At 41.6% G+C, this 25,778-nt stretch overlaps 1 protein-coding gene across 2 annotated transcripts in view; it reads right to left on the bottom strand.

The window, feature by feature from the left end:
* Positions 1-23,659, bottom strand: part of LOC144115131 (putative phosphorylase b kinase regulatory subunit alpha) — a gene marked incomplete at its 5' end in the record, with an annotated part of 60,588 nt that extends 36,929 nt beyond the window's left edge. For both annotated transcript variants that reach the window (XM_077649303.1, XM_077649304.1), the window contains 16 exon segments: positions 7,317-7,584; positions 8,711-8,911; positions 9,195-9,286; positions 9,427-9,499; positions 11,465-11,609; positions 11,758-11,867; positions 11,979-12,113; positions 12,204-12,282; positions 12,359-12,466; positions 12,590-12,685; positions 17,821-17,943; positions 18,016-18,069; positions 20,683-20,829; positions 20,966-21,064; positions 23,426-23,506; positions 23,577-23,659. In XM_077649303.1, coding sequence (XP_077505429.1) covers positions 7,317-7,584; positions 8,711-8,911; positions 9,195-9,286; positions 9,427-9,499; positions 11,465-11,609; positions 11,758-11,867; positions 11,979-12,113; positions 12,204-12,282; positions 12,359-12,466; positions 12,590-12,685; positions 17,821-17,943; positions 18,016-18,069; positions 20,683-20,829; positions 20,966-21,064; positions 23,426-23,506; positions 23,577-23,659 — 1,894 coding nt within the window.
* Positions 23,660-25,778: the final 2,119 nt, after the last annotated feature.

The following is a 25,778-nucleotide window of genomic DNA, read 5'->3' as shown; positions in this document are numbered from 1 at the left end:
CAACTGTAGACTCATTTGACTAGCTAGTGCTACTTCAACTTAGTGCCAGTTCTGTTTTCAAGCAGAACAAACTAAGCACTGCCCATTAAAGTTAACACCAACTTTACTGCTAGTGCAAAAGGAAATTTTTTTTAAGGTTCAGACCTTAAAGATGAGTTGTTTTTTTTTTCTGACTGCTCTGAGCTCAGTCTACATGACGCTTGTACACACTTCCATCCGGGTGGTTCTTCAATTCATTTAGTGTGCCACGTACTGCATGTTAGTCACATGTTTGCAGTTTGGCAGTGGAGCCTTCTCACATGCAACGACACCGCTTGCGAAGAAGCTCCACTCCACTGCTACTGTGTAGCACCATGGAGGACGCCACAAAGGCTCTTATCATTCTGAAACAGTTCTGCTTAGACATTCCCAACATTCCCACGCAGTAAAGCATTTAGTGGAAAAGCGAGAAATCGTTGTCGCCATGTAGTTTTCCTTTCAAAAGCAGACAACCATTGCCTAGGTTTTCAATGAATCTACCATTATGCAAACGGTTTTTGCCAATTTGGAAGGGCCATTCAATAATTTGACCTTCGGATAATGTGGACGTTTTTCCTGGCCCATTGATGTCCTAAGTAATGAGGTTTTACTGTATAGTTAACACAAACCATTCAACTTCGCAGACGGCCAATGGGTTTGAATGTGCAAATGTGCTTTCAGCGCAGTAATGCAATGATAATTTAGCCTTGAACATGCCATGTAATTAGGCACATTCTGCCCTTTAGAAAAAATTTTTTCAGGAGCATAAGGGTAGTGAGCAGCCTTTCACAAAGGTTGGACACATGTGCCCATGAGGCAGAACTGCATTTGTCACAAGGACACGAACTAACAACTGAGTGATTGACTCCAGGTAATGTCTGCGGTGTCGCCATGCCTTGAACTGTTTTTTTTTATCGAAATTATGTAATTCAAGTGCTTGTGTGTGAGCTGCCTCTGTTTGATCATGCTTTCCTTCTGTATTTTTTGCATAAGGCGTGAATGATACATCAGGAGGACACAATCTTTTCACTTTGCAATAAAGCTATAATTGTTTAACAGAAGCTTAAACTTAGGAGACAGTCTCTTCTCAAATTTATATACGCGAGTGCGTGCACTCGCCGAACAGTACTTATTACAAGCCTGTGCTGAAGTACACCACTCTCTGCCTGCTGCTCAGAACGAGTTCTCTTTCTTTACATTCACATGGAATCAGTGGTGAAAGTATTTTGTGAGAGATGCAGGTCACAGGTGACCATGTACCTGTACTGCATTATACATTATACCTTCTGACGCCTTCTGCTCTTAGACTGAGTGCACAGGCAGTTGTTCTACTCTCTGCTGAAGGAGGTATTTCACTCCTCAGGCAACAGGGCGGAGTACAGAGCTGCTAAAGAGTATGCCGCAGCAAGTTTATTAAGTTTATTCTTTTTAGAGATTACTAGTTTCTGGAGAGCGGAGTAGTACTAGGTAGGTACTACAGTTGAACCCGGATATATCGAACCCGCATATTTCGAATTATTGGCTATATCGAACACACAGATTACCCCCTTGAAAATACTATGTAAAAGTAAAGGACAATTGCGTAGTATATCGAATTCCATTTTCGTTGGACATTCGATATATCGAACGGCGCGCTGCGCCGCGCCCCTGGAAGGTGCGCTTTTCCCAAAGACATTCGTGTCCGGTCCTCAGAGGTAAACTTTTCCGCAGAGTCAGTCAGCAGGCTCCTCCTCTGCGCATGCGCGGCCGTCGCCTAGCGACGGAGACGCAGAGCCTTTCCTCCGTTCTTGCGCCCCACCGGCGCGAGCTCTCTCGCTCCTCCTCTACCGCCGGCGTGTGCATTGGGCAAGGGCATTGGAGCTCATCGAAGAGAGTGCGCGGCATGGAGACGCAGCGACGTTTCCAAGCCACGCTTCCTGGGAAAAGGGAGAGAGAGAGAGTGAAGGGTCGGCACGGTCGCTCGTGGGCCAGGGGAGACGAGAGAGCCAGAGAGGGCTCAAAAAACGAACATAGCGCCTTCGACGGCATATTCCGCCGATCTTTTCCCCCGCTCTCTTCTTTCTTTTCCCTTTGTCGTTCCTTCGCAGCCCCGTTGACTGTCGCTCGAACAGGCTTCGCTCGGACTGCTCCATCTGCACATCCTGCGTGTTGTTGTGCGTACCTCTGTTTCAACGTGCCGTGTGTAACATGTGTGATTGCAGTCATCTGGTGAGCTATGGCATCCGCGGACATAAAAAAGAGGAAGAATCTGGACTTTGCAAGAAAGCTTGAAGTAATCCGGTGTGTCGAGAATGGAGAAGAGAAGTCCTCCGTGGCAGACGCATTCGGCATTCCGCGGAGTACTTTAAGTGCGTTGTTAAAAAACAAGCAGGACATCAAGCTTAAAGCAGGTGAGGAAAGTCGCTCGGGAGCGTGTCGTGTGCGCCCTGCTGCTTTTGACAAAGTGGAGAAGGCACTCTACACGTGGTTTCTTGAAATCCGAGCGAAAAATATTCCCGTGGATGGCCCAACCTTAATCGAAAAGGCCAAATGGTTTGCTACGGCTCTTGGCGAAGAGAACTTTTGCGGTGGCACTAGATGGCTGCAACGGTTTAAAAACCGCCACGGCCTTGTAGGAAAGACCATTTCAGGCGAAAGTGGGGCTGTCAGCAGCCAGAAGATGCAGCAGTGGCTTTCTGAGGAGTGGCCAAAGATCACTGAGAAGTTTTCGCCTGCAGAAATCTTCAATGCAGACGAAACTGGTCTCTTTTGGCAAATGTTGCCGAATAAGACACTCGCTCTTCGTGGAACCACATGCCACGGTGGTAAAATGAGCAAAGTGCGTGTGTCGGTGCTGCTTGCAGCCAACATGGACGGCTCGTGCAAGCTACGGCCATTCGTGTTCGGGAAGAGCAAGTCACCGCGCTGCTTCAAGAACTGTAAACAGCTTCCCATCTGCTACGGCTGTAATAGGAAGGCCTGGATGACACGTCAACTTTTTGTTGAATGGCTGCAGGCTTGGGACGCTGAGTTGGGCAAGTCGGGCCGCCGAGTTTGCCTTCTGGTAGACAACTGTTCGGCCCATCAAACAACTTGTAAGCTGCAGCACATCGAATTGAAGTTTCTCCCGCCGAACACCACAGCGAGACTGCAGCCCCTCGACCAGGGTATCATAAAGGCATTCAAGGTAGGCTATCGGAAGTGACTTATTCAACGGCTCCTCATAAACCTCCGCTTTGGAACCGATCTCAAGATTGACCTGCTTGGCGCGATCCAGATGATTACCGGCGCTTGGGGCGACGTGAAGCAGGCCACAGTAGGCAACTGTTTTGGCAAGGCAGGCCTTGAAGTGGCCAGAGATGAATGTCCGGAAGCTTTAGATGACGATGAGTGCTTGGAGGACGCGTTCCGCGACTTGTCCAATTTTTCCGGCACCGTCCCGCCGGAAGTTACTGTTGATGATTTCATTAACGCTGACAGCGAAGTTCAAGCGGTAGCCGACCTCGCTGATGAGGACATTGTGGCCAGAATAGCTGGCGTTCAAGACAGCGATTCCAGCGACAACGAGGGCAACTGTGTTTTCGAAGAAACGCGTCCGTGCACAGCCACTGAACTGGCGTCAGCGTTCAGCCTGATTCGGCGCTGTTGCGGCGAAATGGAAGGCACTGGGCTCTCGCACCTAGACAGTCTCGAGAAGATTGAAACTAGTGTTTTAAACTTCATTTCCCAGAGGAAAAAGCAGCCCAAAATTAGTGATTTTTTTTCCGTGAAATAAAGCGCTTTCATATTGTGTGCACATGCTATGTGATTCGCGGCTGTTCCAATTGGTAAGCCACAATTTTTTATGATCGCGAGTGCTTTTTTGGCCTATATCTGTATATCGAATTTTCGCTATATTGAACTATTTTCCGATCCCCATCGAATTCGATATATCCGGGTTCGACTGTATATGAAAATAGAAATGTGCATAGGCCCATCGAATGCGGCCAATGAACCACTATGATCGCCACATGCTAAAGAAAGTAGCTGAAAGAAAGAGATGAAAAGAAAGTGCGCAGCACAGTCTTTATTCATAGCTGCATGCTTAGCCTGTCAAGAAGTTAAGTTTTTTCATGGTTTCCATGTTCTGAAAACTTTTGAGGACACAGCTGTACTGGTAAGAGGGCCTCCAAATTTGACATGGTAAAGATATACAGACATTAGCTAAAGTCTATCTTCATTTGAAACAATTGAATCCTATTGTCAGTTATGTAGACTGCAAATGCAAAGCAACTCTCAAGTGCTACAGCACCTTTTGCCTGTTTTGGGTATTTTCACATCATGAAAATCATTATCATACCCTCTACAGGCAATGAGCTTAATAAATAAAAATTGGAACATGAGGGGGTTTTCTAGGTGACTTAACTGAACGAATTTAACAGCATTCCTTCTCTTCAGTGTGATCCCTCTTGGTTTACTAAATAAAGGCAAAAAATGTATGCCAGCCGCACTTCAGCAGTATAATCTTCATGTTTTGTTCCTGCTTGTTTCTCATGTCTCAACAAACAATAAACAGAAATAGCAAAAAAAAAGTTCTGGCATGTCACAGCTTTCAAAAGATTTGCTCATGATATATCATGCAAAGTGCTCACACTTCTTTTTTCAGAAAAAAAAAAGTAAAATATAACTGAACAATTAAATAATCCACACAAAGTTGCAGTTGCCTTCGGAACACAGCACTTCATGTGCTGCTACCAGTTATATTAAAATGGATGCTTGGGCGAGTTGGTAAGTCATTTTAAAACAGAACAGCGCTCGTCTGTGTCGCGTCTTCCACGTAGTCCCTGTAAAAGTGCGCGCTGTTCAGTTATATTAACAGCTCACTTCAATCAATTTGCTGCATAATCACCAAAATAATAAATGAACACATGAGAATAAAACATATTACACAGTTACTCAACATAACATAAGGATACTTGCAATAAAGTATAATTATTAGGATTATTATTATGAGTATTACTATTATTACGGAGGGGTCTGGTCTCTTAGGAATAGTTTCAAGTCTGAAATACAAAACTGCTAGTCCTGATTACATCTCAGTCAGTGAAATACCCCAAAATTTGGCAGCCATCAAGGGTGTACTTTAATTAACATTTCACTCGTTTTTGGAACCTGGTGTCTTGCCTCCAAGGCTCAAATCTGCATTGGTCTCTCTCTTGGTCTGCAATCTATACATAAATGGGGACCTGTCAGCATGATGGGAAGTTATTGTCCAATTTCCATAACTTCCTGCATAGTACACATCTTCGAAAAGTTTGTCCTCTTACTAGTGAATAGCTTTCCGACCAAGTTCAATGCCCTGCCTCCGCAACAGTACGGATTTCTTAGAGGTTGAAGTATACAGATGCTCCTACAGGATTTTTCAGACCAGTTGCACTGGCCTTTGACCAAAACATGGTGGCTTGTGGCTAATGCTTGGATGCTTCTAAGGTCTTATGATTCTATGCATCATGAGATTCTGCTTCAAAAGCTACACACAATCAGATCGCGGTACTTTTTATACAAAAAAAGAATTCACAAAATTATCTAACACACAGGACTCGGTGCATCTCTCAAAAATGTGATAAATGCCTTGGTTCCACTTGTTCAAATTGTTTCCCAGAATTTATATTGCCTCCTCTGTTTTTTAATACATATGTTCACAGCTTGTTCTCATGTGTGACGGTTAGTCGCATATTTCAATTTGCAAACGATACTGCTTTGTTATCTTTCCACAATAGCTGCTCGCAGGCGCTGGATATTCTACAAACCAATGTAATCAATATACTGGTTTTCCAGTAATAAAATAAAAGTGAATGCATCTAAAACCAAACTTGTCTGCTTTAGGAGCCCATTAAAATACATAGTGCTGTTTCGTCCATTGTACAGTCCTGGTTCTCCAACTGCCACTGTGCTACTAGTGTCTACGAAGGTTCTTTGAAAAATTTAGGTAATTCTGGGGATGCTTATATGTAAGCGTCTCCAGAAAATTTGCCTACTTTATAATTGTACTTCCAAGCTGCAGTGCATCAAAGACAAGGGTCTGAGAAAGAGATGAATACGCACAGCGCCATCTGTGTTCATCTCATTCTCAGACCCTTGTCTTTGATGCACTACAGCTTGAAAATATGAACCAACAACCCAAGTCTCAAAGTTAGTGAAATAACTGCACCTTTTTAAGCTTTGATGTTCACAAAATCTTAACCCACTCACTCGCATACACAGTAGTGTATTAAGATACGGTATAACTATGTTTGGCCACTATTCACACACTTGGCACCAAAAGGTTGACAAACAGTTATATAATATCCTCAAAAGTGTCTGCTATAACAACATACTGTCCGGTTTGAAATCCCTGTTTTTGTTGTCATCCATGTCTTCTTATTAAACCTTTTTTGTTTCTGCCGTAGTTCGTCAGCACTTTTCGTGCAGTGAATTTAAAGCAAAAAAAAACTTAAAACAAGTCTTAATGCTAACAAGTTTCTAGTATACAGAACATTTATGCAATATAGTAGAGTGATCATACAAAAGCTTGAGAGCGGTTAAATACAAATACATTGCCTTACCTCCTCCATGTCTATACTTTGAATAGTGAAGCATTCCATTTTCAGCGTTATGTAATTTGTCCCCTTTGCCATAAATCATCACGTGTTCACACCAGAGCCTTGCCCACAAGTCCTTGTGTGACTTTGGCAGGCGTGGTGCTAACTTTGTACATAAATGGCAATAAAATTATTATTATTATTATTATTATTATTATTATTATTATTATTATTATTATTATTATTATTAATGCATTAGCATTAGAAGGGTCTGTGCAAGTGGAAACCACCATCTGTCAGTAGCCAGTGGCAGGTGCCCCATTTGCCCACCGGGCTACGAACGAACTTAGTATACTACCTATATGAACTTAGTAAACTACCTTGGATATAACAACCTTTTGTGCAATAACCTTGGATACACCGAACCTAACTATGCCACCTTGGATACAATGAATGTTTGTGTGCTGACCTCAACTATAATGAGCCTAAGTGTACCACCTCAGGTATAATGACCTTTAGCACGTCAACCTCGGATATAACAAACGTTTGGCTGCCAAGGCATTCAAACAATCCACAGATGATTGCCTAGGAGCTTATTATTATTATTATTAAGCCTGCAGTTAAAAGAGCTTTTAATTTTGTCCAGAGTAGCAAGCAAAGCTTTCAATTCAGTGTAAGTGACGGAAAACTGTCTAGGTTCTTTAAGAATGTGGTCACCAAACGTATTCGTAGTAGAAAGTGAGGCAGCGTGTGGCTTACTTGTTTAGCACCAGGCAGTGCAGGATGTCTCCGTGCTCTTCAAGAGAATCGCTCTCCTCAAGCAGATCAAGCAGTTCCTTCTCTGAAACTTTGTCTAGCTGCAGCAGGGAGAGGCCCAGGATGGTGGCACTGCTTGGCTGGTCCACCATCTCACACAGCTCCTCCTCATCAGTGTCATAGGCTGGTGAGCCCGTGTCCCCGACTCCCCCATATGAGCCTTCGGACAATGCAGGCAGCAACTCCTCTGGCTTTGTACTGGTTGGCTGGTCTGCACGGCACAGCATAGAGCTAATGGACACCACACAAGCATACGGCATATTATACAAATTTTTGCACAGTTCAGTACAACAAGGAGCCCTGCAAACCTCTCACCCTTAAACAGACACTGAAGATAACTCAATCCAGTTTCTGTTTTTCGTAAAATTCAATCATATGGCTTTTGCGGCTCTGCTGACATTTGCTCATTCGCTGCTAGCATCCAATAAATGAAATACCTTTTCCTGTCACCCGATTCAAAGTTGCAACACAGACGATGACGTCAAGAGAATCACAGACTGCATGACCGTTGGGTGAAGGTGAATGATAGCCAGTGGCAGTGATACCTGTATTTTATTTTTTGGCCTTTTCTAGCTTATAAAAGCTATTTTCAGTGAATGCAGCCTCTCTGTCATTAGAATGTAGTAATTAATCGATATAAGTGGGCATCAGTTACACCTCAGAGTCCCTCTAACATGCCGTGAAAGCTATTATAAAGCATAGAACATCTGTCGTCATTCATCTCCTATTTAGATAACATGAGGGAGGAACTTCAGGCTTTAATGGATAAAATCATGAGTAAATAGTCTACTGCAATGAACAACACTGCACAAGTTAGACTTACAGAGTAGGCAGATGACGCCAATCATTTTATAACCTGGCCTGTGCCCTTCGAGCCTTCTGAATAAACAGATGTCAATTAGCCCTACATGAATATCTTTAAATGAATATCTGAGTAAAGATTACACAGAATGGTGTACTAGTCAGGATGAACTACCAAGAAATAGCACAATGAAACACAGAGTTAGCCCAGGAATGAATCAGCTACAGAATTAGGAATTGCCAGAAAACAGGACCAGGATAGAACAGCCATTGAGCCTATTCGGTGGACTTGCAACACAGTTAACCAAAGCAGTTACAGAATAATGAGCAAGAACCTATGCAAAATCTCGTCAATTCATATGGCCGCCTTAATGGTGTGATCTACAATTAACAGTTAGGGCAAACATGTTTCCTTTAACCATAACACTTGCTTGAATAATACCTTTGGGAACTGTACAACACCTCGCATTACCCTTGGCACTTCAGTCAATAGAAACCCACAGCCTGCATAGTACACAGACATATCGCAAGCTTACCATATGAAAGGAAGTTTTCCACATGAATGGATCTCGACCGCTTCACAAGGCCCTTGACACCCAGCTTCCCACGGCTGCCAAAAGCCGAAGGACTTTTTGGGGGGCCAATAATTGACTGCCGCCTCAGAAAGATGGAGTCCCTCCGGACATCTTTCCTGCTGAACTCTTTGTTCAAGTATTCTCTCAGCTCAGCTGGAATTCCTGGTGTAGAGTGAGAGGATAAGGCACTGTTACTAAGTGTCAATTAAACAGCCTCACAGATTAGGCTCGAGGCATAAGCAACAGACTTCCAGAAAACCAGGCTATCAAATTAGGCAAACTGTATTTGCAATTAGGTATACATCAGTTGGGACAACTTTTATCTTCCTTTTTCGTGTCCTATCTCTGATTCACGTAATCTATCTCTTGAAAAAAAAAATCTTTCTTATACAACACAATGGCCTCTTGCTACACAAAATGAAGGTTGTTATTTTTACATATTTACGTTCTGGATGTCCTTCTTCTTGATTTCCAACAAAGCTCAAGCTTGCAATGCAGGAGGTGCTCACAAACTCCTCCAGTGTACCTAAAAGAATACTGAAAAAAAAAAAAGTATAATGCAAACGACAAGCAATTGCATGTTTGCACATACTTCCGAAATGGATGTTTGTTTTCTTAACGCTGGCACGGCACAAGCAAAGATATGCTTAGGGAAAAGTTATGGAGAGGCAACATACCGAGTGCCAGTAGTATAACCACTCTTGAGCTTTTTGATTGTGGCTATAACTTCCCCAGGTATTTTCCCATTATCTGTAAACACAAAAGCAACAAAATGAGTCAGAGACCAAAATACTTTCTAATCAAACAGTATCAATTCCACCATTCTCCACCACCATTTTCTGAAGTTAAACAATATAATATGGTTAAAACTTGAATTAATGAAGTGAAGAGAAGCAAGAAATTATTTGGTTAAATCGGGAAATTGGTAAAATCGAGGAAGGCATTTTTTCGCTATTCGAAATCTAAAATTGTAACGAAGCGGCACCCAAAAGCTACCGCGGCATCACATTTGCCAACAGCCCGCGCCTGTGCGTATGAGAAGTCCATGAAAGCGGCCTGAATTGCTTGTGCGTGAAAGCGCCACATAGTAAAATGGATTAGAAGCCAAGGTGGGAAGTGCTGGCGGCTGCAGAGTCCTTTGTTCCATGCAGCAGCTTGCAGCCCCGTCAAAATGAAACCAGGGCTGTGACTTGGGTGCCGAGATATAACTCGTAGCACGCTGCCAACATGCTTGAGACATTGTGAGCAAAATAAATGAGAAATCAATTTTTTAACTCATTTATTCCTGGAAAAACTTTGCTAAATCGGATTTAGTAGTAGTTTGTTTCGTTGAAGAAATACATGGCTCAGATATGACCCCCCCCTCCACCCAAACTGCCCCCTCCAAGTCATGACAGAACCCATGTTATTGAGGCACCACAAGGATGAGGTGCCTTGTGGCACCAACCCTTGTGGCATCGCACTTGTGGCACCACCACCCAGTTTTCCACCCTTTTGCAGTTCATGTGAGAATGTAGGATCTTGCCCATAAATCTGGCAAGATCTGCACCCATAAATCTGCCCTCGCAATGACATCGTAAAAAGACCTGGAATGTGGTATGTATCCATACCCCAGTTTTTCAGACGTACAGCACAATTTACTTTAGAGTTTAAAATTGCTTCAAGAAGTATTATTAGATACTTGATTGATGGAAAAGGCTCAAAAGCTCAACAATTTTTCAAATTTTATTTTTCTCGCCAAACTGGGCCTCGTTGAACTGTACTCCCACGCTCAAAAAAACAGAACATCCAGGAAGCCCATTAGAGAGAGAAAAACACTCTAAATGGTTTGTTAGATTGTTCGGTAGTTTTCAGCTGGCAAAAATATGCTATGTAGGTGCGCCGTCTTCCATTTGCCGGCACTTGAAGCAAGTGGGACACGTGTCACACTGCCCTACAAAGGGTAAATTGTTTCTATATGTTGACGTTTGGTTGTCCTGATTTACTATGTCAAGACTGATGCTAGTTTCTTGTAAAAACAATGCCAAGTAAGATGGTGGTGGTTTGGTTTGGTTTATAGGAGTTTAATGTCCCAATGTGACTCAGGCTATGAGGGACGCCATAGTGAAGGGCTCCGAAAATTTTGACCACCTGTGGTTCTTTAACATGCACTGACATTGGACAGTACAAGGGCCTCTAGAATTTCGTCTCCACCGAAATTCGATCATGCGGCCGGGATCGAACCCGCATCTTTCAGGTGAGCAGCCAAGTGCCATAACCACTAAGCTACCACGACGACTACCAGATGTTGGTGGGTAACTGAATCTAGCATCAGAGCTTGCAGAATTATACTGCAGTTGTAAAGATACAGCAAAGCGAACTACATAGGTTAGCATGGAACTGTCAGTTTTGAAGCATTACCTTTACCACATTCATTATACTGGCAGCTTTCTGGAGCAAGATTACATCCCCTTTAAAAATTTCCCACCTATACAATTTTGCCCTTGTGATCCATAATGCACTCATTAACAACACGTTTTCATGAGAAATTAGAATTATTTCATATGCACAGAATTTGACAGCATGCGCTCTATAAGCAAGCCTCAAATATGCAGCCTAGTATTACACGCTGGGGAGCTAGTTGGTGCACTTCATAAAAAGACAAAGCAGCAAAGCACAACAAGGACAACACACAAGGAAGTGAGAGACATAAGGAACAGGAAATATGCAACTAACGGAGAAGATCCTGTGAAACTGGCAAGATGACTGTAGGCCGTCCAAGCATTCGCCAAGCTGATTTCAGGTAGGCAATTTCAGTCTTGAAAGTATCGATGAGTAGGTCAGTGTCAGAGGCAAGATAAAATCTATGCTGGTCTGCAAACTGCATAAAGATGCATTGTAAGCAATAGCTGTAGTGGAAAACATGTTCACAACATATACCTGCCGTAAAATGCACTCATGAAAGGAAATCTGACACTTGTGGAAGTGGTACATACAATTCAACCAGGAATTCTGCTGGAACGCTTTACCTGAGGAGTGAATACCAAGAGAGAATCCTTGAACAAGTACATTTTGCTTGTGCTAAGAATGCCCACATCTCGTGACTGTCGTCCACTCAAGCCCAGTTTGGTACTTCTTCCTAAAAATCAGTTCAGGGAGATACAATCACAGAGAAATCAACTTTAATAAAAACAAAAGGCAAGCAGGTCTTAAAGGAGATGTAAACAAACACGGCAGCTCCCCTACACACCTAGGTATGTATAAATATGTCCCAGAACCCTCGCTGGCAACACTTCAAAGTCAGGAACATCTTGTATAGTCTGCACAAATATCTCATGATGCATCAGCTTTTCTTGTATTATGTGGTCTTCTGCAAGAACCACCACTGCAATGAAAAGAAGCAAGTGCTTAGATGATTATTTTGTGCAGTTCCAGTTCCCATAGCAAACAAAGCTGCAAATAACATGCAAGTAACCTTGCACCACTACATCCGGCTTTTTTTCCGAGGCCAGCCTGCGATTCAAAGGGTCCAATTCTCCAGGAACAATAAAGCCCTGAAACCAAATATAACAGGAGGGGTAAGGCATGTTGGGAGGAAATCAAGCTGCTGAGAGAAAAATGTGGCATCACCTCTTGCAGGAGTCGACCAATAATAAATAATGACTGTGCCCACATGAAAGGAGTCATGCCAACATGAACTCTTGGCTGACTGTGAGGATTCTTGTACTCAGCTTCAACCTATCAGCAGTGTACAGATAAAACAGAGAAAAGTGACCTAAGATCAGCAAGTGTTGATTAAACACTACTGCAAATTTTAAGTTTACTACAAGGCTTAGATACATGCACACATTGATTACAAACCTTGTCAGCTGGTACTGCATACATTTCTGGCACCAGCTTAAGCCCATCTTCTGTTCGAAGAAGCACTTGTTCCAAGGCATCAGAATATTCTTCCACCTAAACCACAACCATTCATTACATGTGCATACTGGACACAAAATATAACTTAAACTGACCTAAATAACAAAGAATAAAGTTAGTGCCCACTGGTCATATACCTGCTAACTGTTTACATGTGATGAAATGCAATGGATCAAGGCTTCGACCTCAATTAGCTGTAGCCGTACTAACTTTCTCTCTTCATTTATAATCAACAGAAAACAAACAAAATATACAGAAAGTTTATAATGCACACCTTTTAAGAAGCGAGCGCGTTTGCTTTGGAAAAATGAATTACAAATTATTATGTATCAGGGCCAACTATAGTATGCAGTATAAAAAATCTTATTCCTAATTTTTTAAATGAGAGTACAGCTATAACTAATATTACAACATTACATTACTTCTCGTTACTAATTTTGTGTGCAGTCTGAAACAATATGAAAGGGAACATGACTAATATACAGTTATTTTTGGGGTACGAGTTAAAAAACACATTTTTTTTTTTTTCATTTCCTAATAACTCTGATGCAGAAAAAAATATATTTGTTTTTAAGAGCAACTAAGAGTTTTCATTGTTCATATTTGTATGTTTCCTGTTAATTTTGTTCAAATTCTCTTCCTAAGAGCACTAATATTGCTTGCTATGGTTACAATTTTTTCCTTGCGGCTGGGCCTAAAACTGCACTGCTGCTGTATTTTGCACAACGGCTTCTATGTCTGTAGTCTTTAGTAGTAGTCAGTGTTTAATGTAAAATAAAAACAAAAAGGAAGGTAAAAAGATTTTTGCTAACCCGGGCATCTGCCATCACTACAGTGGCGGCACCTGAGCTGGGGCAGCGGAAATAAAGGATAGCAGGCAGTATGAAGAAGTGAAATGAAAGAGGTGAGGGGACAGTACGAAAGCATAGAGGGAGAGGTGATAAATACACTATTTACATAACAATACATTTGTACAAGTTATGTGCGTGCAGAGTCAATAAAGAAAAGAAAAAGACACGCAGTAGTCTAACTGCCTTTTATGCTTTTACTGCTGCTGCTGCTGATAGGAAGAAAGAAAGGGAAACTGCACGGGCCTGCCTACTGGCTCAAGCCGAGCCACGCTCGCTGCCGCGTGCTGAAAGTAGGAGAGTTAAAGGATAGGAGAGCAAAGATAGAAAGGAAAGGCGCGCGCTAGTAAGCCCCGGGCCAATCCTGGAGGAAGTGCAATACCAGGCTGACCCGTGCAAGAGTGCATCAAACTGAGCACCCCGCCATATTCTAAAAATCCCTGAAAGTCCTAAGCTTTAAACTCTTTCACTACTGTGCCATAGGCCTTTGGTCATATACAACCAACATTTTGAACCTGAAACCAAAAATTCAAGTCAGTGCTCCTGGACAAGCTGCGCCATCTAGTTTGCTTCTATAACACCATCTCTTTTGTTTCAGTTTTTTTTTTAATTTTCTAATGCGAGAAGGTGACATGAAAATTGAAATTTCAAATGGACGTAGTCCGCTGCTGGTCGGCAATCATGGCATCCGTGTCGCCGTGCGCTCCTCAAATGCGAAAGGCTACACTGGGCACTTTTGTTGGTTCTCACGCTGTCTTTGTTTTTTAGAGCAGCAGTAGTGAGTTAGACAACCATGTCGAATGGCCGGATTTCAGTTCCGATAGAGAGACTTCATCTCAGAGGCCCGAGACATCAGCACGTGCTCGCATGTGTTTCATTTTACTGTTCACGTTCTACTTTATGTAGCACGCTTGATTTGTAAATGATGACAGTAGTTTTATTTGGTGCTTTAGTTTCTTCCGCAACATACTGCCAAGACATTTTACCAAATGCACCAGCAGATATTTGATTATGATGATGTCAAAGAAGGCCACGCCCCCTTTTCACCCATAGACCCCATTCACAACCCCCTGAAAAAAAAAAATTAGAAAAGGAGAAACTGCTAGCTCTGCTACAAAAAAAAACAACAGAAGTCAGAACAAGTGCAATGTGCAGCCCATCCCGCACAGCAGTCATATTCCCTAACTTCAAAGACCATGGAAAGTGCAACATATTATGTACACAGCTGAAATTAACAAGACTGGTAGCGTTGTGTTGTGTTGTGTTTTATGGTACATAGGCCATCATGCGCCAAACGCAAGGTATAGAAAATTGTCTTGTGCCGGATTTTATATGACAAAAATGAAGCGGTGGTGTAAAGGACCTAAAATGTTATTTCACACCATCTAGTGAAGGTAAAAGGCAGAATTTTTTGAAATGGCCAATGGTAAAAGCTTTAAAAAAGGTCAGGTAACCTCAGCGACCATCCTTTGCAGAGGAAGGATGTTGAGGCCCCCAACCAATGAAATACACACCTCAGCATTCTTCTCAGGAATGAGAAAGTGGCTGAGGTGTATCACATAAAAGTGAGACATTCACAGTTCATTAAGACAACCAACCTTTCGTAAAATGTCAAAAACTTAAGAAATGTCAACAATTGCATTATCACTCAAGGGTAGTGCTGGGTGAAATGGAATGCATTGATTATAAAATTGACTAAAATACTTCTTTCTTAGCTTTTCTAGGTTTGAAAATGTAAATAAAATATGGTTTACTGTGAGCTCGTCGCCACATCTTTCACAAACGGATTTGGCTTCTTTTGTAAGTAGTTGTGTGTCAAGTGTGTGTGTCCTATGCGAAGGCGACATAAGATTACTTCAGTGAAACGTTCCTGGTGTCTGCATGACTTCCATTCCCCCAAGATGGGCTTTATGAAGTGTAGTTTGTTGTTCAGTTCATTATCCCACTCTTTCTGCCATTTGTTCTTTAATTTGTTATGTCTGAAATTCATGCTGTCTTTAAAAGGTATGTTCACATTTTTGATTTCACCATTTTGAGCTTTTACTGCTGCTGAGTCTGCTCTATCATTACCCTCTATGCCGACAAGGCTCGGGACCCAGCAGAACCTTATCATATGTCCTTGTGTTGTGACTTTTTCTGTGCTGTGTATGATGTGGCCTATTAAGGGTTCAACTGCATTTCTTGACTGCAGCACTGTGAGTAGGCTGAGGGAGTCTGTGTATATTATACTGTTTTCGATGTTCTCATGTACTATTTTGTGCACAGTCATACACACTGCGTAACATTCGGCAGTAAAGATTGATACATAACTTGGCAATCTTACTATTTTTTCCCATTTCCCCTGTACTACGGCACTTCCTACGTGCATCGCTGTTTTAGAGCCATCTGTGTAAAACTCCATGTAGCTTGAATATTTCTCTTTCAAAGCCAAGTATTCTTGTAGTAGATGTTCATGTGGTGTTTGTTTTTTACGAAACTGTGTTAGCGTGAAGTCGCAAGCAGCGGGAAGACAGTACCACGGTGGCAATGGATCGTGCCTCGGGGCAATTTTTGGTACAGCATCTAGTATTCAGAGTACATGACATGCATCTTCAAAGCGTAGTAACAAAGGTTTGATCGATTGTGGTTTATTATTGAACAGTCTTCTAGATGTGCACTTGGTAACTACGGGGTAACAAAGGTGTTTTGGTAAGGATCTTATTTTTAGTACATATGCACAGGTAAGTATTGCTCTTCTGTTTGCAAGAGATGGTTCATTTGTTTCTACATATAGACTATTTATGGGGGATGTTCTGTATGCACCAGTTGATATATGAAGACCCAGGTTATGTATGGCATCCAGTTTTTTGGGGTATGATGGTCTTGCAGACCCATACACAATGCATCCATACTCCAAAGTAGACCGTACTACGGAGCGGTAGATCTGTAAAAGGCATAACCTGTTGGACCCCCAGTGTTTCCGTGAGAATACCTTCAGTATATTTAGAGATCAAGAAGCTTTCTTTCTGAGGGTGTTTATGTAGGGTAAGAATGTGAGCTTTCGGTCAAAAGTTATGCCTAGGAATTTATGCTCTTGTTTTACTTGTAGAACACTTTCATTCAAGTGCAGGGTGGGATCAATCTGCATGCCTCTTTTCAGTGAGAAAAGGACAGCAACTGTTTTTTGTGGAGAAAACTTAAATCCATTTTGGTCTGCCCAAGTTGCTAGTTTGTTCATTGTAAGTTGTATGTCTTTCGCATGTTGATAAGCTGGAAGATGTGCATGTAATTTGAAGGTCGTCAACATATACGAAATACATGATGGTCTTTGGAATTATTCGTGATATTGAGTTCATTTTTACAATAAAGAGTGTGGTACTTAGAATACACCCCTGCGGTACGCCGTTTTCTTGGATGAATTTTTTCGAAAGCGTGCAGCCTAGACGTACACGAAAGGAACGGTCAGAAAGAAAGTCTTTTAGACAGTTCAGCATCCTGCCACGGATACCTAGATCCGCGAGGTCACGAAGAATCCCATACCTCCAGGTGGTATCATAAGCTTTTTCCCAAGTCAAAAAATACTGCTAGACAGTGCTGTTTGTGTATGAATGCTTCACGAAATGTGTTTTCAAGACGGACGAGATGGTCATTTGTACAGCATGCTTTTTAAAACAAGACTGGTAGCTAAGATGTGCAACATTTGTATATTTAAATTTTGTAATCACCTACTAGCTCAGTGCAGCGGTTATTTTTATTTTGCCTGTATCCTTTCTTTGTGTTATCAGCATATTTAACCAATAAATTTTCAGAAAGTTTTTCACACACGACTCTGGTATTCTTTTTGTTCAGAAATATAACCAATAAGCTACAGTTTGATGTGTTACAATGCGCAGTGCATTTAGCACTTCTTGAAGAAATAATTTTCATTTTAAAATACTCAAAATTGGTCATTTTTTCACAGTAGTGAAAGAGTTAAGCAGAGAAGACAAGAGTTCCTCTCAATTTCAAGACATTTGTAATGCTGACTAAGCAAAATGAGCCACACTGCATGGCCTAGAAGAAAAACCAATGGACTGTGTATTTTTGACAAAGGCTGTACCTTCTGTCCCCAGCCCTTAATGCTTCTGAACTGAAAAAAAAAAAACGTAAAAACTAACACATCTTTCTATAAAACTTCAATTGCATGGACCAAACTTTAGTTACCTTAAAAACAGTTTCTGCATGGTCACATATATAAGCAGCAAAAGAGCTATCATGCAGCACAAATCCAAATTTACCAGAGTGCGAGTAATGTTCATAATACTTATGCACAGTTTACACAAAGCCAGAAACTAAAATTGTTACCTCTAGACGCTCCCCTCGAAAGCAAGCATCAATCACCAAGTAGCACAGAAACAGGGGCCATTCACATTCGATGTTTTCAAAGTGTTGCAGCTCCCAGGATTCGTAATACAGCCTACTAGGATCCTGTAAATGTGAACGTAATGAATGTAGTCCAGGCATGAATATAATAGCATAGCAAATATATGAATTCATTACCTCCTTTGCAGTCTTGTAGCCATCTCTCAGAAACCTCTTGCAACCATATTTCCCCTGAGGAAAATATGATCTTAATTATTTGCTTTGCAAAAGGGTCGCAAAGGGTAGCTATACCAAGGGGTAGCACTAGTACGCGAACTACAGTCAACAAATATCCACCATGTACAGCACCCTCATGACCACTTCTCAGCTCCTTCCACTCATAAGTAAAATCAATATCCTTAAAGTCGCACGATGACAAAGCATTTTCAGCAGTGAATGAAAAAAAAAAACACTAAATGCAGCTTAAAAGTGCATGACCTGGCACTAACAAGGGGGATGGTCATACAGTAAATACCTATTCATCAGCAACCCGAGTATACAAACTTGCCACTAAACATGTCTCATTCCTTAAACATAGTATCAGCTTCAGGTACCCAACATTAAAAGCCTATAGGTGAACCTGCTTTTTTTCCTGAGTGCACATTCACAAATAGTAAAGAACACAAAGAAAACAGGAATGTAGGAAACAAAAGTAAACTTAATTTCCTTTTGCCGTGAGTGCATGCACTACTAAACTGCTGCCTACTTACAGATAGGGGTTGGACTTTTCGGTTCTTATTTTTTTAAAATTGGGTTTTTTTTTTCATTTCAGAATGCAAGTTTCAATTTTTTTGTTCCATTGAATACATCCCAAGCGTGAACTTCTGTTGTATTTTTTGGTGAAATATATGATGTCCTTGTGCAGTAAAAAGTTATGTACAGTTCACCTTGGCCTTTTTTTTTTAACATGAGCAGCTCAATTAGCAGTAATTAATATATAAATGATAGTATTAAGACCTATCCTTGCAGATGGAAGTTGTACAGTAATAATAAAACACAAAAATGTTGGAGTTAAATGATCAAGTCAAGAGACAAAAACGTAAGCGAAAGTTTAGTTCTAAAAACTTGGTTATCAATGTTCAGGTTGCACTCTGCATTAGACAAGAGGACCACGCATCATGTGATCAGTGTGCTGATAGCAGCGATGGAACTGCCACTTAACCGTTGCGAAAGCTAGAATGCAACATTTTGTGCCGTTTATGAATGGCTTCACGATGACAGTTGCTTGCCACAGTTCCAAAACTTGTCGGTGTCCTTATGTGTGGTGGAAAAACCTACTTAACTGAGTGATGGGCCTAAGCAGGTGATAAGACCCAGCTGAGACTAGCCAACAGCGCTTGGCCAGGAGGTGCAACCTCCAGATCTGCAATGGCGCACCTAAGTTCGCGGATCAATGCCTTAATACTCACAACCATGGTACCAAATTATAAAGATGTCATTGTCACAAAGCATTCCTGGCTCCCTACACTTCCACAACTGTTACTTCATAGTCAGCTATTTGTGACATGCATGTCAGGAATACTAACCTTTTTCAGTTAAAACCAAATTTCGAAAAATTAATTTGACATATTTTTATTGGTGTTTTTCAGCTTTAAACCGAAACGTCTAACCTCTACTTCTAGGCTAGTGGAGCTGCAAAAAAAAATGTTTAGTGGCCAAAGCACACTGCCTCGAAATGAGGGGTGCACTGCAGTGGTAACAGATGCAAGTGCAGACTGCACCTCTCAATTTCACACTGCCAGCCAGGCTGTGAGGAAATTTGATTGTGCCTTGGCTCCAGTGGCCCAGAAACATTTTATCTGCCCAACTGCACATATTGCTAGAATTAACTCCTCAATCCAGACTTTTCTCCTCAAGTCTAGAAGGTGGTACCTATAATGAAATTGTAACATTCTTTCTCTTGCATACACTGTACAAGAAGTGATGTACAGTAACGGACAGAAGAAAATGGACAACGGTTTGATGGTCAAGGTCTTTTGACGGATTACTTTTTGCAAAAAGTAATGGATGTTTGATTCATATGCAAGTAATATTCACTTCTGACCTTCCACATACATGCAGCAAACATATCTATTTCCGTTATGCAAGGCGACAGAAAAGTTTGAACACAGAACCATGGTTCATATTATTCTGTCTGCGACTGTACACAGCTTGCCTCAGACGCTTTTTTTTTACAAGGCCTACCCTGTCACAAACTTAGCAAGATATACATGCAGTGAAATCTTCTTAATTCCAACTCACTTAATCCGAACTTCTGGTTCACTCTAATTGACACTCTGGTCCCGTCACCATCACGTGAATAAGAAAAGCTCCCCATAATTTGAACGCTGCATAATTTGAACAGCTTTTCTGTCCACTTTGAGTTCGAATTATCAAGAGTCAATTGTGCTCCCTCAATATTCCCCAGAAGTGAATAGCTAATAATACAATTTATATTAATAAAATGTGGAGGCCATTTTAAAAATTATACAGTACAGACATGAGATATATGGTTGGCCTATAAGAAGGTATAGTAGGAAGAACACTGGACAGTATCTAAATGCTTTAAAGTTGTCATACAACATGAAAAATGAATACAATGCATATAGCCACCTGTTCATACAGAAACGCAAAATATTATCCAGTCATGGCTTTGCACCACTACTGAGTGAAGCAACTGAAGTTCCAATTTCCTTTAAGTTATATATATATATCTACTTCCACAAAACTGCATTCAAACAAACAAATCACTGCTATTCAATGGGCAACAACAAACATAGTCAACTTAACTTCCATATAAGATCACCTGCTCTATGGTTCCAATACCTTCAGTTTTTGAAGAATGCTTTTTCTGGTCTGAGCTATAAGCTCAGGGTCATCAACTGCAAATGCTGGGTAACCAATAACTGAGAGCAAGGCTGCATCCACTTCTTTAGAGTTGGACTCTCGTGGAAGCATGGACTGTAGTACAGCCTGCATGGAAAAGCAAGTACAATGCATAGGATTAGAATACTACGTATGCAAGTGATCGGTCCAAACACACATGCATGAACAGTTTTCTTTTGTTCTTTTCACAAGAGTCAATTTAGTCAATAAACAGCATACTGACATTGCACTTCTGTGCTTCATCAGCCAAGACATGAATCACTGAAAAGGGACCCCCTTTGCCTCCAAATAGGTCCAAATCATCCAGTGCTTGAAGGGCTGCCTGCGATAATGTAGAAAAAGATTACTGTAAGCAAAAAAAAACTCTCTGAACCATGTTTCATATTTAATAAACGGTTCAGTGTCAGGCAAATGGGTAACAATTCCCTAGTGGGCTGTTCGAATCAAAAGCCATGTTTACCCAACACCATACGGAGGCATCAGACACAGAGCAGAAAGTTAAAAACGACTGGCTTGACCACATGTTGTGCTTTATAGAAATACATAATATCTAGAGCACAAGGAGCCTCAAAAAAAATAAGCAGTAGAAGAAAGCAAAGTAGTTGCAAGCCACATTCCTCCCAAAATTAGCAACTTCCAAGAAGGCTGCCTCAACTTCCAGGCATTTTTTATACAATGAGCAATAATAATACACTCCTTTAAAGTCAATCTAAAAGCCTATGGAAAGCAATACCATACACTAAAGCTGACAACCTGAATTAACCTATATTAACAACCTGAATTCACTGAATAACAACCTGAATTCACTGAATCTGTAAGCAGTATCCCCAGATATCCCCTTGATATCATGCTGACTTTTTCAAGCCTCAATCAATACACAATCATTATTTTATGTACCTGCTTATTTATTCCTTCATTCGTTGACTCATACTTCTTACATTTGATCAATCCAGAACAATTTAACTTTTATGTGTTAGAAGAAAGCTGTTAGAAAGCAAGTACATATCTTTCAGATGGTCTATCCACAACACGTACTGCCCAGCCTAGCTATATAGTCTGAATTTTGAAGTTATCTCTAGGAAAAGAAGATTATTCTTCTGCCTGAAAAACAGAGCCAGTTTTCAAAAGAAAACATTCCACAAAAATCTGTCTAGCCAGGTCAATCACTGGCAGTCACAGGAACTGCACTGCTTGCACATTTTAAATTCAGCTAAGCCTTGCCTATGTGAGCCGAACTGACTTTAAAATGTTGGGATCCTTGCAAGAGACTTTTGACATGGTTGGTGCTTTTTTTTGTTTCTTTAACCAAATACAATTTGCTCATGAATTCAAAGACATGGTCCAAAAATGAAGCCAAGCACAATAAGCCCAAGAGGAGCACTGTCTCATGTCACAGAGGAAAATAATTGTTACTTTTCAGCTTTTTTCATTGTTACACTACTAACACCACTCTAATATATGCAAGGTAACATAGCAGCACAGTCAGTGCTACCATGTGCGGTTTATGTACTTATACAATGTTTAAATGTGCTGCAAGAAGACGCATAAGTATGATTGAAGAAATAAAAATTCTGTTCGATTAAAAGGGCTCTGAAAGGGGCTCTCAAGAAAGTTGCAGCATGCCTGGAATGTTAAATGTCACTGCTTCATGAGTATCCTCTAGCAATAATATTTTAATGCATTTGTTAGAAGCTGAGTTATTTGTAGTCAAAATTTTAATTTCAGCGTCTTTGCACCTTTCCCTCTCCTCTTTTCATTTTTGCATGCCGAGAAGTTGACACTCCTCTGCTGGCCCCACCCACTCAGCCCCACCCACTCAGCCCCACCGCCAGCTGCTGATGTGCGCGGGAATTCCCTGAGGAAGGGGGGGGGGGGGGGGGGGGGGGGGGGGCTTTCTGACCCACCAGAGCGACACAGCTGTCTGGGTGCGGCCATGGTAGCTGTGCAATGTCTGAAAGAATCTAACCAATAGTCATCTTTTAACCAACATACGCAGATGCGCGATGAAGAGAATAAGAGTTTCAAAAAGTCTCTGGAAAAGGCTCGCCAACTTTCGCATGTGAATGCGAGTTCTCTGCTATGCGTACAAGTGTATGATGATTATGGATTTTTATGGCGCAAGGGCATTTATGGCCAAATAGCGCCACGGCACAAGGTATTTTCGACTTCTCAAGGTGGGGTCAAAGACCCATTTCCCAAGGATTTCACCCTAAATAAACCAAGCACCAGACCAGAGAAAAGCTTGTACCCATTGTATCACCGGTGGGCACTCAGTGGCACTGGGGATCGAGCCCCGCACCTCCTGCATGCGAGGCGGATGCTCAACCACTTGCCCACCGCTGCAGTTCGTAGAAGAGTATTATTTGGCTCAGGTGTTCATGACAACACAATATAGTGATTGAGCGAGTTTACATACTCTCCCCAGGTGTTTCAGGGCCTTCTTTAATAACAGACATAAAGAATGCATCCTGTGAAATGCTTGTCTGCACTAATGACAGAGCAACTATAACCTAAGCCAGCCAGAAATGAAAGCGCATACACCAAATGATCCACTTCAATCCTCTACCCTACCTAAAATGAGAGGAGCATTTTGCAGCATGTCCACTTACAAGAACACAGCCTGAAATCATGCTTAAGCACGCTGCAATGAAATGATAAATAATTGAGGTAGCAAACAACGTACTTTGGCCATTCCAATAGAGCTTGAGTTCAGCTCTGGCAGCCCATGGTTCGTTTTGTCACCGCGTTCCCAAATGCCATAGTCCTGAAACAGAAATGCAGAGTACAAGTTAGAACAATTAAAGTGAGCTTACAATATATGTTTTGTAACATACCGGGATGCAATATGTGGCCTCTATGTAAAAGACCAGGTTCTGAATAAAGGTGACCTCATCTAAGTTGAATACTATTTGAAGACCTGAAAGAAGATTAAATGGTGTTGTCAATGTAATGTAGTACATAAAAAATGTAAATGACAGGAAAAAGCACATTCAGTGATACAAGTCATTCCTTCAAATGCCTTGGCAAGTCAGAAGAATCATTCATGTTCATCACAATTCTACTCACAATGACTTGTACACTCATCTACTATCATACACAGAATTTAAAAGTGCCACATGCGGAGCTTACCAGCTAATCTAATATAAACACATGCACTAGCCTGTAATTAGCTGCCAAGTAGACTATTTCCAAAACACAGCAGAAAAATTCACATTGTATATGGATTTCAGAGTGAATGGCTTGGGTCACGGCTCACAAAAGTGAACCCTCCTTTTCGTTCTCATCCTATACCCCACTGGTACAGAACTATGCAAGCTGTCTAGGAGATGTTAGCCGATGCGGGGGCCTTATATCTTCACAGTCCTCGTTTTGTTTTCTGGTGCGAGAGAAGCTCAGTGTCCAAATGATTAGCCACCTAGTGCATAGTTTCTTGCAGTCAATGTACAGTACACTATAACTTCACAAGGCATTCCTGATGTCACAAATAGAAGTGATCTGCAATAATGCCAAAAAGCAAGTTATTTCTTTGCCTCCCTAAAATATGCAGAGCAGCAGTAACTCAACAAAACAATCATAGCCATGTGCTCAGCACATAATGCTTGCTTGCTCAGAATGATAAAGAAACATTAACAGTTCCTTGGTGCAATGCCTATCCTTACCATTCGCAAATTTTGCTAGAATATCAACTAAGCACTCCTAGGCTGGCATCAGGAAAGTATAATGAGCTCAGGGGTCAAGAGTGAAGGAATTACACAAAGTTAAGTTAGACAAGAAAGCACAGCACATAAGAGACCACAAGCAAGCAAGATGACATCTGAGCACGCATGGTGACCTCTGAGAAACAACCTATTGAGCCTTCCACTTTTGCGTGATTCAACCAATGCATGCCCTACTACTGTTCTGGACCACTGAAGTACATTGCACTGCCATTCATGAAATGCTTGAGCCATATAACATAAAAGCATCTGCCAAGCCATATGCAAGGTGCACCAAAAGCTTTAAACATTGACCTGGGCAACTAATGCAAACTTTTACTGCTCATAGACCACACAGAAAAGTAGCGCTTTCCCTCTACTTCTTTCTCTTCAGTAGCTAGACTTTGCATTGACATCGAAAATTAAAGTCAGCAGAGAGAAATGAAATGATTAGCAACATGTAAAAAAATGGTTTTTCATTTAAAAGTTCACACCAAACATGAAAAGTGCCAGAGCAAAGTGTAGATGGTTGCACAAATACAAAAGTCGGCTTCCCTGCAATGCAAAAACACTTCACTGTGCAGGCCGAAGTTGGGTGCAGCTTTGGAGATTTCTATTGCAAACCCCCCTGCGTCCTGAGTGCGCCTATACTGCCAGACAATTACCCACTCCCCACAACGGGGGGGCCAAAGGCCTGCCTCCTTCCCTTTCGTGGCTAGCCTTGTCTGCAGAGCCACAGAAGGCTTGGAATGGCTGTGTTTCATCCCGCGTCGCATAGCAGCCGCTTCGGAGAGCTGTGCTAAATACCTTAATCGCGACGGCCACACAATGCAAGAGCATCAAGGAGACTCGCGGCATTTCCCAGACAGCAGAACTCTCCAGCGCTGAACCTAATTTCTTACCCAAAAACCGGTTCAGCGGCCATGGTGATGGAGTTCTTTTGTGCAGAGAAGCTAACTTACAGATTTAAGCAACCCACCTATACCATATGCATAGCAAGGCCCTTTTATTTTCGCACATTTGGCTGGAACATTTGACAGCAAAGAAACTTCACGTAAATACAACGACACATAATTACTCCAACTATATCCATATTTTGCCAAATTTAACACACCAGCCAGCCAGTTAGGGAGCTAGCTTATGGCAAATGCACAGCTATTAAGATATCACAATTGGAGCTGCCATGTGTCAATCAAGACTTATATGAGGACCACAAACTGGGCAAGTTGGTATGGCTTCAATGTCAAACAGCATGGAAGGAAGGGACACAGCAAGAAGAGAGGCAAGCAAAACAAGTGTGCTGGCCTCCAACAACACTGCTGCAAGTCTGTGCTTGTGTTG

The sequence above is a fragment of the Amblyomma americanum genome, chromosome 1, assembly GCF_052857255.1.
Source record: "Amblyomma americanum isolate KBUSLIRL-KWMA chromosome 1, ASM5285725v1, whole genome shotgun sequence".
Taxonomy (NCBI): domain Eukaryota; kingdom Metazoa; phylum Arthropoda; class Arachnida; order Ixodida; family Ixodidae; genus Amblyomma; species Amblyomma americanum.
This window is presented reverse-complemented; position numbering and strand designations above follow the sequence as displayed.